The sequence below is a fragment of the Drosophila novamexicana genome, unplaced genomic scaffold (genome assembly GCF_003285875.2).
Source record: "Drosophila novamexicana strain 15010-1031.04,08,12 unplaced genomic scaffold, DnovRS2.1 tig00000770-arrow-pilon, whole genome shotgun sequence".
NCBI classification, from domain to species: domain Eukaryota; kingdom Metazoa; phylum Arthropoda; class Insecta; order Diptera; family Drosophilidae; genus Drosophila; species Drosophila novamexicana.
Window position 1 is genome coordinate 327,715 of NW_020824821.1, and position 12,643 is coordinate 340,357.

Below are 12,643 nucleotides of genomic sequence, written 5' to 3' on the forward strand. Positions count from 1 at the left end.
TAATAAAGCGTATATCGCATAGGCGAATTAGTAATTTGGGCTTGTGCAGATTAATCCCTGATTTTGGGTACTAAGCCCCATGGTGTTTACATAGCCATAATAGGTGAGGTGGTTGTGGGTGTATGTGTTTGTGTATGTAGTTAATTCTGGTACGGCATATTCATATAGTTTTGACAGCACGTACAACAGCCAGCAACAACAACAAGCTGTGAGGAGGTGGCCCAAGGAACTACCAGCAATTATGGCCAAGTCAGACAGACAGGCGGGCAGCTTTCTGCTTGGGATGAGGTGAAGGGGCGTGGGGGGCTGTGTGAGGGGTCGCCTTTTGTGTGCGTGCCTCAGACACTTTTAGTTGCGTGGCGAGTGCGACAGGGCGGCAACCACAATGAAAAACAACAAGCACATAAAACACAAATGATTATAGTATCTAATCATGATGTCGTTCAACGGACCGCCCTCCCACCCCGCACCAGTCACCCGCCCTGAGCAACTACTTCACGTCGCCGGCGCCGTAGCTGACGCGGACAATGTGGTTGATGACAGCAGTTCAAAGACAATCATTTGCCACTGACACTGGCACAGCCTCACCCACAGACACAGTCACAGCCGGAACCAGAGCCGGAGCCAGGGCCAGGACCAGAGCGAGACGGTTCGCAATCGCCATTTTAGTCAGCTGCGTAGCCCCTACGACCCCTCCGCATGCATTACAGTAGGGTATATGTCACACTGACTCACACTGCGAGCAAAGTGTGTGCGTGGAATTTTAAGTGAATCACAGTTTAGAGTGGATAAGAAGATAATTTAAAAATATATACGTATCATATTACAGTTTTTCTTTAAAAAAATGTCAAATTATATATCTAGTAGCTGCGATTTACTACTGGGCGACAGCCAGGTGAAATTTAAATATAATGTTAGGACATCGATTTAACATAATATCTAAAAATGTAATATTACAAATTTATATTAAAGGAAAATCAACCAATTCGTTTTCATCTTTGAATTAATTTCAAGAAAAATGTATAACATACTTTTTTGAGTTTAATCAAGAGGGGAATTTAGAATTATGTTGAATAATGTCTGAGAAAAATTAATGCTTTAATTATGGATTATTTTAAAGCTGAGAAAAAATTTAGCCTACTTTATAACTACCTTGAAATACATTTCTTGAGCTTCCAGGTCCAAATCCAGATCAAAGCCCAAGTCCAAGTGCAAGTCGAAGTACTAGTGTATCTCCATTGTTCTTATGCAGAGCATGTTTTGACTTCGGAGCTGTTTACTTTTCTTAAAACAATTCTTTAAAATGTCAAAATTTGGAGTTATTTAATCAATGACAATCGCAACGACAATTCCAACAAGTTCCTCAGCTGTCAGAAGCAATACAAGCATAAACGAAAAACTTTCCCAAAACATGCCCAAGAAGAAGGGAAACTAGTCAGAAAAATTGTGCCAAGTGTAATTACGATGAGCTCTTTCATACAACGGCTTTCACATGCTGTACAAGTGGTACACCGAGCAACATAAATAAAATGTATTTATACACACACACTGCCTCACACATTCAATAAAAAGTCTTTCAGTTTCCGTCTCGAACTATATTATTTTCTTCACGTGCGGCTTGGTTGGGGCTCGGTCTAGTCCTGGGTCTCAGTCTGGGTCTGGAGCCTTGTAAATTGCTTCTAAATTATTATTGTCATTATTGACAGAAATGAATCGTCGTTTTGTTGTCATTATTGTTTACCGTTACATTGTGCCCCAATAGCGTTTTTGTCCCGTTGTTGTAGGCGCCAAAGTTTTCTTAAAGCAAAAGTTTCGCTGACATCATTCAGTTAGTCAGCTGGGGATTTGCCTTGGGGCTTCCAGAGCTCAAGCTCCCAATTGAATTGAGTTTAAAATATGAAACCAATATTGACAGATTGATTTCAATTATTGCCTAATTCGAAATTAATTTTGTTTTTTTTTATTATAATCTTGCATTCTCGCCCGCAGGTCAAGCAGCTGGTAAAGAAGCCCATCTCTTGGCTCCGCATGCGGGATGGGCACATCCTCACCGTGGATCAGACCACCTTCATAGCGGATCAACGCTTTCAGTCGGTATTCTCCCCGAACCCTGAGCGCTGGTCTCTGCAGATCAAATATGTGCAACTCAAGGATGAGGGCACCTACGAGTGTCAGGTGTCCACGGAGCCCAAGGCCAGTGCGATTGTACACTTGCGGATTGTGGGTGAGTAAGAGAAATAAAAAGCAGTTTAAAAATTATCCAACAATAGTGGTAGTCCCTCTCTAACAATTAAACATAAATGCTCCTGATAAAATTGAACAATATTTCATAAAAATGTTTTCCGTAAAGAGAAATTGAAATTAAATTTTGCTTGCACTTAAATAAAAACATATAAAAAACTCGAGAAGTCGCACTCCAATTAAATAAAATGAAAAATATGTTCAGAGGTACTTCAATTGGTTTTTAATAAAGCCACTCACAAAATACACAACTTTAATTGAGGGTTCTTCTTAAAAAGGAAAATAAATATTTATACTGGAAATCCATTTATATAAATGCAGGTATTTTTTTTTTAACGATATAACTTAATTAATTTAAATTATTTTTGTAAAAATATAACTGTTTCTCTTAACTTTATTCATTTCTGCATTTACTAAAAGCAAAATTGCTCTTAATATGTTGCCCTATAGAAATGCACGCAGGCATTCTAATAACATATTCATGAAATTTCTTTAAAAATGCATTCTGTAAAATTTCTGTTAGCATCAGCAGATTTAAAGTCTCCACCTCGTAACATCTCAGCCTGTTATTAAGGTGTTCCAGGGACAATCAATGAAACCCAGACCGAAATCCAATGCATTCCACGCCCCAAACCCAAACATAAATCACAGAGCAGGCCCATAAATCTGTGGCACACAGATATTACACAGACTGTGAGCGACTCTCTAAATGAGTGTGTGGATGTGTGCTCTGTCTATTTCCTTCTCTCTTACTCTCTTGCAGAACCTAAAACGGAATTAATTGGCGAGTCCACGCGTCACGTGAAGGCCGGAAGTCAAGTGAAACTACGATGCATAATTAGCCAGGCACTGGAGCCGCCACTTTTCATTAATTGGTTTTACAATCAGAAGCAAATCTATTTGCATAATCGTCGCGGCTGGCGAACGGAAATTGAGCGCATCGATCTGCCAACGGAAGTGCCAACGATGCCGACAGCGGCAACAGCGGTAACGTCACCGTCAACGTCTACATCGACGTCAACGTCGACGTCGACATCGGCTGCAGCAGATACCCTAAATGATATAGCGGCCATAACACGTTCGTACATTCTAGACGCGATAACGGTGAGCGATGTGGCTGTCATCGCCGGATATGGTTACGTGCTGCCAACTATAGCTACGGCCACGCCTACAACATCCACAATGTCAACGACGACAGCTGCAGCCGTTGCATTTGCAGCAGGCGTTGCCACTGAAGCAGGCGCCCGGTTAGCAACAGCACCTGATGCGCTGACAACAACAGCAGCAGCAGCAGCCATGACAACCGCAACAGCAACAACTACGACCGAGCCAAGCACAACAACAACATCGACGACAACTATAGCGGCAACTACAACAACAACAACAACAACAACAATGCTGCCAAGCAGCAGTTTCATTAAGCAGATAACGGTAAGTGGCTTACCGCACGTGTGGGCGTGTCCCTTATCATTATCATACACCTCGCCCACCCAACTGCCCCTCTGCTTCCCAATCCACTTGGAGAAAAAACCAAGTAACTTGATTCGAATGCAAAAGTTATGATAGTCACCTTTGAAAATCTCATTAGCAAAATGTTTTATTTTAATCTGAGTAATTTTCTACTTTCTTTAAGAGCGCTTTATGGTAACTTCAAGCACGCAAATTCTTGTTCCAATTCTTTTGCTTTTGAACCAAGCCTTTTCTATCACTTCTCTAACATCAACTTTAAATTATTAAATTAAAAATGCTTTAAACATAGTTTAATAGAATTTTAATCACTTTAAGTATTTTATTTACTGGATTTTCTTGTAGTGCATTTTCATTAAACGCGTTTTCATTACGCAAATTGCCACGCAAAATGCGCGCTGGCATTTTGCATTCAATTATCCAACACTGTCGAAAATTGTCAACGTCGTAAAATTATAATTTTAATATATAATATGAGTGTGTGCATATTTTGTATTTTAATTTTTCCCATCTTCACATTGGCCGTGAGCGCGGCACCCGTAGTTGCCTGCTGTGCGGCATCCCGTGGCACATACACGTTCCCCGTGCCCGGCGCCCCGTACCTCGTGCGCCAACGAGTCTGTCAGCTGTCTCGCCAGCTCAAGTATCGCATTTCTATATATTTACGAGCTGTTTTTCTCTCTTTTTTAACATTTTGTTTTCGTTTTCCCGCAGACCGCGTCGCTTATCATACCCGCCGTGGTGAAGCTGGACTCTGGCAACTATACGTGCAGCCCCTCGAACAGTGCCCCGCGCACCATTGTGCTGCACGTGCTAAACGGTAAGTCTGTATGACGTTTGTTCAGGGTGGGTGGGGGGTAGAGCAGCACAGTCAGTGCCAACTATTTTTGTATTGCATGCCAATAGAATTAAGTTTTCATTTAGCCTAATTGAATTTTACTTTGCTGACTTTTGATTCACAAGCGTATACACAGTGGCACAAAGTGATTATTTTTATACCCTGTACCCATTAAAAATGCAAATGTATGTAACAGGCAGAAGGAAGCAGCTCTGACCCCATAAAGTATATATTTTCTTGATCAGCATCAATAGCCGAGTCGATCTAGCTATGTCCGTCTGTCTGTCCGTCCGTCCGTCCGTCCGTCCATCCGTATGTATGAACGCAAGGATCTCAGAACCTATAAGAGCTAGAGACTTGATTGAATTTTAGATGTAGATGCTCCTAGTTCCCGCGCAGGTCGAGTTTGTTTCCGATAATCGATAACTTACTCCGTTTTCAAGCAATCGATAAAAATCGATATCGATATCCTGTTTTTTGGGCAATTTTGGTAAATAATAAGAGCTAGAGTCACCCAACTTGACATATAGCTTCTAAAATAGAATATATATATGCATTTGATGTTGGAAGAAGAGGGTTCAGGGTATTCCCTAGTCGGGAGCTCCCGACTAGAACCTCTTACTTGTTTGCTTAAAAAGTGTGTCTTATGTCAGTAGAATAGAATGGATAATAATCAACAAATAATTATGTATCTCTAATCATAAATTATTAATTTTTACCTGTATTTTAAAATTATTTTACTTTTTATTTACATTGAAATTTATACCTGAATTATCTTTTTTGTTTGATACGACATCACCTTATTAAAGTAAAACTAGAACTTTGTCACACTCTTCTCAAAGTTATTAAGATACATTTCTTCTTTTCTTTTTATAAGCTTATTTCACATGTTTCTTTCATTGCGCAACCTTTCGTTTTCATTTTTTAAAAATAATTTTCTACGTTAGCTATAATAAATTCTTTACACATTTATTTACAGCTGTAATCATAAATTAGACATTTTCACATATATTTAAATAACTTTACTTTTTATTTATTTTTTTTCTTAAATTTATACCTGAATCCTCATTTTTGTTTAATACAACCACACCTTATTGAAGAAGAACCTGAACATGGTCACACTTTTCTCAAAAATACTTGTCACACACATTGGAGTTGAATTTCTTTTTCTTTCTATAAGCTGAATCCACATGTTTATTCCATTGTGCAACCTTTCATTTTTTATTTTGTTTACACAATTTTCTACGTTTGCTGATGGCCACTCAGACAAAAACGGCTACATTAGCAGCAACAGCAGCAGCATCAGTTGCAAGTCAGGCAACAACAGCAACGGGTGCACTTTTATTGTTATCTGCAAATGTCCCACAATTCCGCTGTTTTCTCAATGTCCGCACGGCGACACTGGGAATGAGAATGGCGTTGATGATGATAAGGATGATGATGTTGATGATGATCTAGCTGATAATGATGGGGATGACCTATAAGAAAGCAATGGGAAGCCAACTATCTGGGTAGGGCCTAGTAGCAAAAAAGATCAATTTTTATATATGTATCTTCGCTATACTGTATCTCATAATGTTGGAGTAAATGTTGAAAATGATAATGTAATAATGCTGAGGATGAGCTATTGGCACATACATAGCACATACTATAGACAACTATCTGCTTGTTTTCGCATAAAGATACATTTGCATCTATGTATTTTTGTATATGTGTGGTGCTTGTAATGTTTAGCATAATAAGAATGATTACCTATAAACATACAAGACTGAGTAGAGGCATACAAAAATCAAATATATTTCTATTTGTCTTTTAGCGTACAAAGATACATTTGCATCTACATAGCTTTGTATCTTGAATTGAATGATGATGATGATAATGCTAATGATAATGATAAGGATGACCTATAAGTATACAAAACATAGTACATCGCAAATACTATAGCCAAGTAGCGTCTGTCTGTTTGTCTAGTTATGCACAAGGGTACATTTGTATCTGTGTATCTTCGTGTCTCATGATGATGATGTTGAAGATTATGATGAGAATGAGCTATAAAATAGTACATACATACGAAAGCCAACTATCTGCCTGCCTGTCTGTTTGTTCAGTTACGCACAGAGATACATTTGTATCTATGTATCTTTGTATCTTCGTATCCATATATCTCAGATGCGTAGCGAGATATTTGTATGCCAATACACAATTTATGTTTGCATTTAAATCGTTTGGTCTGCAGTATGTGTATATATTCCCGTACTGTAATTTCTGTTGTTGTTTGAGCAGTGCGTGTATGTCAACTTTGACATGTGTTCTGTTTAAACCGTGCTACTTAACTGCGCCCCAACAAGACATGAGGGTGGAGATGGATGTGGCGTTGCCTGCAAAGCGATGATGACACCTGATGTGCAGGTTGCTTGAGAGACAGGTGCGCGCTCTGCACTTGTCGTTTACACGTTGTCAGGCGCAACACCTACAACAACAACAGTAACAAGAACTGCTGTCACGTTTATTCGAGCTTTAAATAATGCCCATAAAAATGGCATTGGCAATTGCGGTAAACTGTGGCTCGTGTGGGTAAAGGCTTTAAACATGTTCTATACGAATGTCAAGTGCTGCATGTTTTTTTTGGCATATGTCAAAAACTCAAAAAGGGGCAAAACAATGATTTAGGGGCATGTCTGTCCGTAAGCCGCGCCCTTACAATTTTCATGCCCAGTCCAGTTGTGGTTGCGGCCGTGCAGTTGTTAAATGCCACTTCAAATCGGGCAGGCAATAAATTATGAGCATTTTAATTGAATCATGACGTCATATAAAATATGAAATGTATAATAATACTAGCGGGTATAGCCCGGCCTTACCCGTGGCACTAATGTTATAAAAACAATGTTCTCTTTGAAAATGATTTTGAAACTGAGGGGACAGTAAACCACTACTACTACTCTCATACAAACGTTTTCTGTCATTTTACCAGTGTTTCGAGTGAATTTCCCAAATCGCTGAAACACGTATTCATTGTATTCTTATATAGAGCTTTGAAAGTTTGATGCAATTCGGACACAGCTTAAAATTCTCAAAAAATTACTTAAAAGTGCACTCTTGCAAAAAATGTGAAACACGTCTCAAATGCTTTTTTATATTAATCCATGCAAATGAATTTGAAGGTAGAAGGGCACCCACCAAATCTTTGATTTTTGGATTTGGATTTTTCGAAAAGTGTGAAACACCCCTCTAATGAATTTTAGCAATGATCTTTGAAAATAAGTTTGAGGCCGATCCGATGGTTAACAAAAAAGTTTCATACCAATGTTTTTCGCTAATTAACCACTGTTGTGGGTGGAATTTTACAAATTGCTGAAACACGTATTCATTAAGTTCTTATGTAGAGCTTTAAAAATAAGTTTGAAGCAAATCGGACACCACTTAAAACCTCGCCCAAAAATCTTTGAATCGTATTTCTAGCGAAGGAGTTTAGATTTTGCGAAAAATGTGAAACACATCTCAAATGATTTTTAATATAGAGCTTTGAAAATGAATTTGAGCGCAAAACGTCACCCACCAAATCTTTGAACCATTTCCACCAAGGAGGAATACATTTTTGGAAAAGTGTGAAACACCCCTCAAATGAATTCGAACAAAGAACTTTGAAATTGAGTTTGAGGCCAATCGGATGGTAAACAAAAAAGTTTCATACAACCGTTTTTCGCGATTTTTCCATACTTGCGGGTGGAATTTCCCGAAACGCCGTCTTAACGTGCACCTTCATAACATAAGGTAACTACAGTGAAAATTTAAGATTCCTAGCTCTTACGGGTTGGGCTGTGCGTTGATCACCAATCAGACAAACACTTTTATATAATCTCTATATAAAAAACTGTTTGTTTGACTATATTGACACTCTATTCAAAATAATATCATCATTAGCCTTTTGAGATCACTTATAAAGCAAAGATTTGAATAGAATTCTGCTCCCTAGATATCTATTTAAATAGTTTTAATGAAATTATTAATATTTATATCTATCCCAGCATACAATTATACCAATTAGGCAGGAGTTTAATTGAGCTGCCCGTAGACTGACTAAATATATCAAAATAGACCTCTAATTAACTGTATAAAAAGTGTTAAATACAGAAGAAAAAATGTGGTGATTCGAAGGCATTTTGTACATTCACATTTATTGATTACATTTTTACAATACCCCACAAACATACAGTAAAAAAATATAAAAATCTGAAAAATGGAAAAACAAGAAAACAAATATTGCATACAATTTATGTATTTTTAATATTCGACTAATTGGTGCAGATAAAATGCTGTCCGCAGCACTTTTAAGCCGAACAAATGAGTAAAACATGTTAAAGTCGGATAATGAAAATCACGGAAACACTAGGCCGGAGGAGATTTTTGGTGTGTGTGTGTGGGTGGGGGGTTAGTTTGTGTGGGAGAGCAAGTGTGTGCATATTAATAGCAACAAAAAAAAAAACAAAAGCGCAGGTTTTTCGACTTCTTTTTGAAATTCAATATTTTAACATGCATTTTTACATGAGCGCCAAAGGGTTAATAAAGTTAATGTCATTGTGTGGTGCTACTGTTGATGATATTGTAAAAGGTTTCTGTTGTTGTTGTTGCTGCTGAACAACTCGCTGATGGCGGCTGCAAAATTGCTGCAAAATATGAAAACAAAAAGGCAACAACTACAATCATGACAAATGATTATTAATAACTTAATGATATTATCATTTATTTATGTGCTGCATTTTCCCATTTTTTATTGGCACGTTTTCTCATTTATTGCACACACGCATGCACACTCTTGAATAGGGCGTGCAGCCGCCATATTGTGGTCAAATTTATATACTTCACGCCTAGCCACATATAGAATATCCATATGCCAATATATACAAAAAAACAAGTAAGAGGTTCTAGTCGGGAGCTCCCGACTAGGGGATACCCTGAACCCTCTTCTTTCAACATCAAATACATATATATATTCTATTTTAGAAGCTATATGTCAAGTTTGGTGACTCTAGCTCTTATTATTTACCAAAATTACCCAAAAAACGGGATATCGATATCGATTTTTATCGATTGCTTGGAAACGGAGTAATTTATCGATTACCGGAAACAAACTCGATCTGCGCAGGCACTAGGAGCATCTACATCTAAAATTTCAAGTCTCTAGCTCTTATAGGTTCTGGTTCTGGACGGAAGGACGGACGGACGGAAGGACGGACGGACAGACAGACGGACATGGCTAGATCGACTCGGCTATTGGTGCTGATCATGAATATATATACTTTATGGGGTCGGAGATGCTTCCTTCTGCCTGTTACATACATTTGGATTTTGCACAAATACAATATACCCTTATACCCATTTTTAATGGATTCAGGGTATTATATGTATATAAAATGTGTATAAATAAACGATTCTCCTCCTATACATTAAGTTGCCTATACATAGTATTTATTATATATATATCCGACATGTCCTGCTTGGGGTCAAAACATTTAGCTATACTTAATTATTTTACATAAATTAGCTTGGGATATTTTTGCAATAGGTTGACCGAGTGGAAAAATGATAAAATGAAATGCAAAACAGAATTTACTATGCAGCACGCGAATATTCAAATTTTTGATGATTAGTCAAATTTGGAATTTTATACATAATTTTAATTAAATACAAGTGTATATAGCTTGTGGTATTTAGACTTAATATACATTTTATTTGGTATCTTATGCATGCAAATACCATCATTGCCTACTACCAAATCATTTTTTAAAGTAAATACTTTTCTTCTTTTGTTAAGATTAGTTATAGTTTTGTTATAGCTTAGTTAAGCCACTTTACTTAACTTTTAATTTACCATAAATTGTAATTTTTGTTTTAGCATAAGCAAAAATATCATTTCGTTGCATTTGAAACTTGCTGCTTTATAATTAAATTTAGTCAGCCTTTATTTTAGTGCACTTTATTTGATTTTATACAACTATTTTATTTTGACATTGTTAATTTAATTTCAAATATTTATCTTGTGCACATTTCACGCCTGTGCCTCATACAACATAAAATACCATACAACGATACTCAAATATCAGTTAATTTATGCGCTCTTCTGTTTACCCTTCTCGGCTTTACTGTTTGTTGTTCAATTTCGGCATAGAAATATTTAATTACAATATGCCTCTATTTATTCAACGGACTTGTTACGCACACACATATTCGCACACTTTTACAAACTTTTGTAAATTGCACAAATTGTTTTACAACAAATTTGAGTTGAAATTGAATGTATTTGGGGGCCTAAAGTGGATTTTTAGCTTTCAGCTTGTGCATTTATTTTCGTAAAACGGGTGCGAATGCAATTGCAATTGAAATTAGAATAACAAGCTATTGTTAACCAGAAGCCAAAACAAACGTAACCTGTTTCTTTCTAATGGTCAGGTGAATACTCCGCATCGGCCATTAAGTCAGGCAGCATCAGCTGGAATACGCTAATTGGGTGTCCGGGCTATTTGCCGTGGCGGAACATTTCAACGATTTTGACACTTTTGTGGATTATTAAATTTATGTCCGCCAGAAATGTGGCAAGCTGCAGCAATCATGGCTATAACCAATTCAACAAACACCCTGCAACAGCGCTCCAGGGGCCAAAATCGCCAACAAGGACAACATGCACCACAACAGCAGACGAAACTGTCAGCCGCAGGCTCTGCGCACAGACTCAGACGACTGCCCGCAGGCACGGACTCGGCGGTGACTACGGCGGCAGCTGTGGCCACGTCAGCAGCTCAATTAGTGGTACCAAAGTGGCCGAGGATAAAACTTGAGCAATAAACCAACGGCAACAGCAGCAGCAGCTGAAGAAGCAGAATAACACAAGGATGCTACCCGCTGCAAACTTGAAATATGCCTAGAAATTTAAGTCCAACCAATGAGATACATTTGCAAAATGTAGCTACGAGTATGTTTTAACGTAAATACACTACAAATGCATAAGCGAGCTCATGTATTGCCATAAAGTCAACATATTGCTTACAGATATTAAATATACTTATGTGTATCTTTACAATATATACATGCTTATATTTTCATTAACTTATACTTTACATTTTATCTTTTTGCTTTCGTTTAACATATTCAATCTCTACCTCTTTGGGTAATAAAAAATCAGTTATATTAAAACCTCTAGTGAGTTGTGTATATATTGAAGAAAGAAATTTTGTGAGAACCAACTTTCTTTTCGAAATCTTTAAGATTCAGAGTCGCGTGAAATGCGTTATGGGTTGCGGTTGAACCATTATAATACTATATATAAAAGGCTACGCTGAATTGAAATAAAATAAACAGCACATAGAGTAAGATTTTTCAAAAAGCGGAAGGCTAGTTTCTGCCGATAAAGAAAATATATACACTTAAAAGATAATACATATAAAATTACAAAAGAAATTTGTATTAAAACAAAAAAATTGCAAAAAAGTGTATAATTATAATGCACAATAAAACAAAAAGAAAATGCCGCATTGAGCAAGAAATAATAAATAAATAGTAAATGGTAATATCATGACAGTTATGGGAAAAAAATCTAGGAGTATTTGAAAAGAAAATATCGGCTACAACCTTTACTTCCGTGTACTTACCTTTGAAAATAACTTTCGCGTAAGCCTTCTGTCATATGAGAACATAGCTTTCTACTTAAAACTGGCTCAGCATGAATTTGTACATATAAAAATATTATGCGGATTAGTTAAAAGAAAACTAAAAAAGTAGAATTTGACATATATGTAAACAATAATAAATACAGAATTAAAAAAATATATTTATAAAAATTTACGATCACTTCAAAGGAACTGTGTACATATGTGTGTGTGTATCGGATATGTAAGCTACATCGTTCTTTAAAAATAAATGAAGCAGACAGAATAAACAACAAATTTAAAATAAATAAACAGTAACATATTAGGTACTACATGCAAACCTTAGTTAGTGTTATAGACTTGCAAAAATTTGAAGCGTCACTTATGCTGAAAAATAAGTAATAAGTGTTTCGAATGTTTGCGACAATTTCTATTTTGATGTTTGCTTTAAAAATAA

The 12,643-nt window shown here is 36.9% G+C and overlaps 1 protein-coding gene across 4 annotated transcripts in view; it reads left to right on the forward strand.

The window, feature by feature from the left end:
- The window catches only part of LOC115763842 (mucin-5AC-like), a 76,580-nt gene that overhangs the window by 19,816 nt on the left and 44,121 nt on the right, over window positions 1-12,643 (forward strand). For 3 of the 4 annotated variants that reach the window (XM_030706606.1, XM_030706607.1, XM_030706605.1), the window contains 4 exons: window positions 1,990-2,224; window positions 3,005-3,672; window positions 4,423-4,528; window positions 10,994-11,593. In XM_030706606.1, the coding sequence (XP_030562466.1) occupies window positions 1,990-2,224; window positions 3,005-3,672; window positions 4,423-4,528; window positions 10,994-11,379 (1,395 nt within the window). In that variant the 3' untranslated portion in view covers window positions 11,380-11,593. Of the gene's footprint in view, window positions 1-1,989; window positions 2,225-3,004; window positions 3,673-4,422; window positions 4,529-10,993; window positions 11,594-12,643 lie in introns of those variants that run through there. The other variant, XM_030706608.1, reaches the window with a different exon arrangement.